The following is a 6,000-nucleotide window of genomic DNA, read 5'->3' as shown; positions in this document are numbered from 1 at the left end:
AAGCAGCATGTGTTGTCAAGTTGGTGAGATGTTTCTTCATTTACATGTGATTTGGAAAAGTAGGGTTTTTATATTTGCATAGTTTCTGAAGTTCTGATGTTAGTGTTTTGGGCCGTAGTAAGGCGTTTGCTGTTGGCCATCGTACTCAGGGGTCAAACACTGATAAGTATATGATTTCATTTTATATTAATATATTTATTTTTCTCTAAAGTTATTGTGAGACCTTTTCTTCTATTATAATAGGCAAAGCTATATGACAAAAAATAAAATGATCCAGTCCAGTCACAAGGAAACCATTTTGCGCACGTCACAAATAAGTGAATGAAGTGGAGCAAACTAGGTTTGTGCAAAGCAGTGCAAAGTAGTCCCTGAGAAAGTGGCGTGACGCACACTTCCGCGAGAGGACTTTGTGATGAATCGATGCATGCGGAGCGCGCGCACCTGCTCGAGAGCAGCAGCAGTGTCCGCGGAGTGAGGATTGAACGCGCTCGTGAGCAGGGATTTAATGTACATGAGTGAAATGTGTGTCGGATTACGAACTATGAGGAGTTTTTGTCTCTTGTTCCTGATGTCTGTCCTCCACACCTGGTAAGTGGCGTTCAAGGGATGTCGGATAAATCACATTTCGTGCAGAAAACTTTGTCTCTAAATTCAATTGAAGCACTCTGAGTGGGATTTTGTTTTGCGTGCATGCAGTCTGCAGAAATGTGTCTCTTTGCCCCCACAGCTCGCTCACAGTGCAGCATGAGGAGGACTATGAGGATGTCACTGTGAACCAGATGCTGGCTCCCAAATCTCAGGAGAGCGACGCCACGGAAATACTCAACAACCTGCTGAAGGAATATGATAAGAAACTGAGACCGGATATAGGAGGTAAAAGCCTTTTTTGTTTTAGTTGCAGGCTGTAAATCCACCACATGCATGCAGCTGTTTAATAAATGCTATGTCCAAGGTGTGGATGCTTACAATGACTTGTTACCTGTAAACACATGTCATCATTAACCTAATCTGAGTATCACAATATACAATCATGAGTCAACAACTAGAGACAAACTGTTCTGTTGCCTAATTTTGGAAGAATTTGAGCTTTAAATTAAAAGTAAGAAGACTAGTTGGACTAGTCACAATTAATAGTTACCTGCAACAAATGTAATTAACCTAATTTGAGTATCATAATATAAAAGTAATGCAACCTGATTACTTTCTGCTGCTCGTGGATTATCTCAATATCAAACACAATGCAATTAAACACAAGAGAAAATAAATATCAATAAGATGTTTTTTTACTGAAGTTTATTACTGCAAATAACACCTGACCTCCTGCAGCAGGTGTCAGAATCTGATCAGTGCGCATATATGTGTCTGATAAGCTGTAGAGATTCTGTAATTCAAGTAAAATATTATATCGAGAGCTGCAACCATGGACTATTCCAACATGCAAAAATGCCTTTTAATTAATGTTTTCATCCCCTCAAACGTTCAGATTTTCCTGCTTTTCTCTCTTTTATTTCGTATTAAAGTCAATAGAAAAATTGATTAATAATCAGCTACTATTCTACAAGTAATCTTTTATGAAAATTGTCTTTAAATGCTGTTTTCCGCTTCCAAATGTGGATAATATTTCTGCCTTTTTCTTATATCAAAGTGAATATTTTTGGACTTCTAAAGACATCGTTCACAGTTTTCTCTGACACTGTACACCCCAAAGGTGTTCGTTGCAGCCCTAATTCACTCTTTAAATAATCTGCAACTACTCTGAGATTTGATGGAAAGTAATTTTAAATGCAGAGATGTCCAAAAGTAAATCATTTAAGTCTTTGTCACATTAAATCAGGGGTTGTTTGTTTCAAACAAGGTGGAATTCACTCCGTTGTACAGCTTTTTAGTTTATATTGACCTTCAGCAACAAAGGTCACGACGCAACTCATCTGCATATCCTCATGAATATAAATCACATTTAGAGGACGAAACTTTAGTGCAGGACAGAGAGATGAGGAGTTTTATAATTTAGAGACTCAGATTAAGTTTGAGAGGAGGCTACGGTACCAATCTGATCAATGTCAGGATCCAGAGTGAGTGTGATGGTAACTTCCTCTAGTTTGTGAGTAGAGATGTGGTTCCAAGCCATAGATGTATTAAGAGATGCCTCATAACCTTATTTTCCAACGTTTAAGTATCTTAGTGAATTGAGTAGACAACAGTTTTGAAATTGGTCCATTATTGGGAGCAAATACTGGAAATGTAACCTATCGAGCATTTCTACTCAAGGAGAAATAAGCGTTCTGAAAGGACATTGGTGCGAATTTCAACGAGTCAGAGAGATGAGAGTTGTGTTGTTAGATTTAGTTCGTTTGGATTACAGCAAGTTCTATTGTCTAAGACTTTATTTGATGAATGCTGAATATTTAGTCAATTAACAGTTTAACCATAACCCTAGTTTTAAAGATACAATCTCATGTCTACCGTCTCATTCCCAATGTTAGTCTATGTTGAATGGCTTGTTCCAGGCCCCAAGGACGTGTGCCGGGCATTGAAGCAATCCTGACCTAGTGGCCAAACGGTGGTATTACGCGGCGTCCACACAGTGGCGTGCGTTGACGCTTGCCGGCGGGCGTGTCTGAAACTCGACCAACAACCAATCACATGAATCTCCCGCCCCGGACACACAAGCAGCGGTTTGATTGGCTAGAGCTTGTACTGGCATATGATTTGATTGGCTGACGCTTCCGCCGAAGCTTCAAAAGTTGAACATTGCTCAACTTTTGAAGCGAGCAAAGCGAAGCAACGCTCCCACAATGCAGTTCGGCAAAGTGTGACGTCACCCCATTCAAAGTTAATGGGCAGAAGCGTTGAAGCTTCAACGCACGCCGCCGTGTGGACGCGCCGTAACATCTTCTGTGTCAGTCTGTGACATCATTGGGCCTAATTGACTTACATTGGGAAAGACATGTCTGTTATTATTATTATTATTAATAATGTTCGATGAATAACGTGCAATTACGTAACTACCACTACGGTCTTTGCACTACTAAATACTGTTAATATTTACATTAATTATGTGACCATCTATGGTGTTTCTGTAGTTATTGGATTGCTCTTTTTACTGTACTGTTAGTGTACAGTTTTATTATTATTGTGCTGCTGTGTTTATTGTATTTTTTTAACACAAAAATGTCCTTCGGGATGAGTAACGTCTTATCTTATCTTAAAACTAGTGACTGGCTGTGTGTGTGGTCGTCTTTCAATCAGAAGGTTGTGGGTTTGATCCGAGTCCCTGCAGTCAACATATTGATGTATGCTTGGGCAAGATACTTTACTACTTCACTACAAGATACTTTAATAAGAAACCCCAAGTTGCTCCCAATGGCATGCAATGTAATGTGTGTACATGTTAGTTTCCTTGGCTTGCCTCGATGAATGAGTGAATGATGACTTGTATATGTAAAGTGGTTTAAGTGCTATGTAACTGCAGTCCTAGGAAACTGCACTGGTCTGACTCTTTTCAACAGCGTGTTGTATACGTGTTAAAAGGATGTCTCAAATGATTACGTTGCCTCTATCTTTTGAATTGTTGTCGTGATTTGTCAAGCCTGAAATTCACCAATGACGGGTTTGACCAGCTGTCAAACTTAAATGTTAACTGAGTCATCAGTATGTTTGCCTTTTTATGTTAACATCACAAATGCTTCTTGAGTTCTTGTTGAGCAGTTGGTAATTGAAGGGAGGACAGAGCTGCACAATTTGCCAGAAAATAACCTGTTGCAATTATTTTAACGTGATTTTGCAATTGCAATATTAGAGGTAATCATCATTTTTGAAACGCAGCCCTAGACGGTATAATTGATAATACTTGCTGATAAATGAGATAACTAGATCTTTACAACACAGCCCATCCTTTATCTGACTATTGCTCACATTTCAAATGATGTCTTTATCAACAAGACACATCTCGCGAGATTTCGTAATGCATATTTCTCCTTGAAATGAAGTGCTGGTGATTTAGTGACTTAATTATTGTTATAGGGCGATTGTGGTAAAGTTAATCATTATTCACTATTTAAGTTCAATCACCCAAATCAGCAGCTTTTTATTTTGGTTTTACAGCAACCAGATACATTTTTGGGGTAAATTGCAAGTATTATTTCCCCAAAAATTTATCAATTTAAAAAAAAATGCTGTCCCCAATATGCCGAAACACACACACATCGGGTCCATTTTGAAAAATCCAATAAAAGTGACCCCCTTACTGGTCATTAGCATCTGTATTGCTTGAGTCTTTGTGCAGCTGTTGCACTTATACATCTGTTACTATGGATACCAAGCCAGTGATGCTGTGTGGCCTTCAGACAGAAAAATAAATTACCGTCAGTGAGGGGTCGATTCCCTCACACAAAGTGAGGTGCAAAAGACCCTCCGATGCCGTTCTCAGAGAGCGAGAGAGAGAGAGAGAGAGAGAGAGAGACACTTTGACTCCAGTAAATAACCCTAACCTCTCACTATCTTCTCCTGAAACACACCTGGACGTTTTGTACTTCCACTCAACCTCTGGTCACTTTTTTGGTTTTATTTGTTACTTCAACTGATGCTCCAAGCTCCTCTGAAGTATTTCGTAGCACGTTAAAACATAAGGATAGGGGATAACATTCAGGCGGACATTAATAAAGAAAATCCAAAGTTACGTGCTCTCCAAAAATATAAAAATAAATATTCAAAAAGTATTTAACAGTGTTTTTTGACGGAGGAAAACTAATGTTTGTTGTCCACTGCTAACGTTAAATTGACCGGACTTCCATCTGAGGATTGATATGACTGCACGTAGTTCCATGGTCGTCCTTAGCAACAGTCTCATATCCTTAGCAACGGTCTGCTAGCAAAAAATAGTAGACCACAGAATGTTCCTACAGTAACTGACCAATCAGCATCGAGTGTTCAACTAAGCTGTGTAATAATAAAAAAGTTTGAAGAGGTTTTTTTAACATCATCTAGTGACATATTAACACTGCCGCCCCCAAAATATTCATGTTGTACAAGATAAAAAGACATATAAGGGACATTTTAGACACCTACTGATGATATGTGCTTTTTCAACAACTGTTGTTTATTTTACAATATTTTAACTTTGTTTTTGCCAATTAAAAGAATAAGGTGCACCATTGAGTGATTGATGGAGGACAAAAGTGAATACTGGTGCTGACCGGGTTGCCCTACAGGAGGAGAATAAAACATCGGAGAGAATAGATTATTTGTCGTTTCTGCACAGCCTTTTAGTGTATTAAATGTAATCTCTGTCAAAACAATATTAACATTAGAGTCAGGTAGATGGAGTTGTGAATTGTAGAACTTTGGCACAAAAGTTTACCTGCACTTGAGGATTAAATGATTAGATTAAATAGGATCAAAGGTCTACTTTACTGCGACATCACGTCTGTCTGATTGTTGTGAATGCGATATTTTAAAAAGGAATTTTGAAGGGAATTTTCTTATTTTCAAACAATGTCTACTTGGACTGGAGACATTTGATTATCAAATGTCAAGCTCAACGTGACTTCACAAAACGAACCCCAGGGAACTCAAGAATCGATATGATACAATTACACTAATGTCCTTAAACTTCATAATGTCTTCGAAATGACTTTTCATGAAAAATGTTTGTAATAATGTAGTAAAACATTGAAAAGTAAAGGAATTACACATATTATGGATATTTTCCATGCTACATTGTTCAGCTCAGTGTGTAAGAAATAAACAGTGACCTTTTTACAAAGCCACTTTAGGGACCACACACACACACACACACACACACACACACACACACACACACACTTTTTCCCACTGTATTGGAGTCCACCCTGGTTGCCCAGCCAAAGCTGACTAGATGACCTTTTATGGATAAACGATGATTAATAGGATATTGGCAATTAGCCTATTTATTTATTTTAAATTCCCCTGACTGTAAACAATAGATAATGACTAATTATAAAGTCATTTTTTTTGTGAAGC

General features: G+C 38.2%; 1 protein-coding gene across 1 annotated transcript in view; it reads left to right on the top strand.

Annotated features, from left to right (window-relative positions):
• Positions 1-517: 517 nt before the first annotated feature.
• LOC117445644 (gamma-aminobutyric acid receptor subunit gamma-3) overlaps positions 518-6,000 on the top strand; it is a 63,974-nt gene continuing 58,491 nt past the window's right edge. Inside the window, exons 1-2 of the mRNA XM_034081415.2 lie at positions 518-588; positions 728-873. Of these exons, the coding sequence (XP_033937306.2) occupies positions 521-588; positions 728-873 (214 nt within the window). The 5' untranslated portion in view covers positions 518-520. The remainder of the gene's footprint in view (positions 589-727; positions 874-6,000) is intronic.

This window comes from Pseudochaenichthys georgianus, chromosome 4, assembly GCF_902827115.2.
Source record: "Pseudochaenichthys georgianus chromosome 4, fPseGeo1.2, whole genome shotgun sequence".
NCBI classification, from domain to species: domain Eukaryota; kingdom Metazoa; phylum Chordata; class Actinopteri; order Perciformes; family Channichthyidae; genus Pseudochaenichthys; species Pseudochaenichthys georgianus.
Note: the sequence above shows the minus strand (reverse complement) of the source record. Positions and strands in the feature narration are given on the sequence as shown.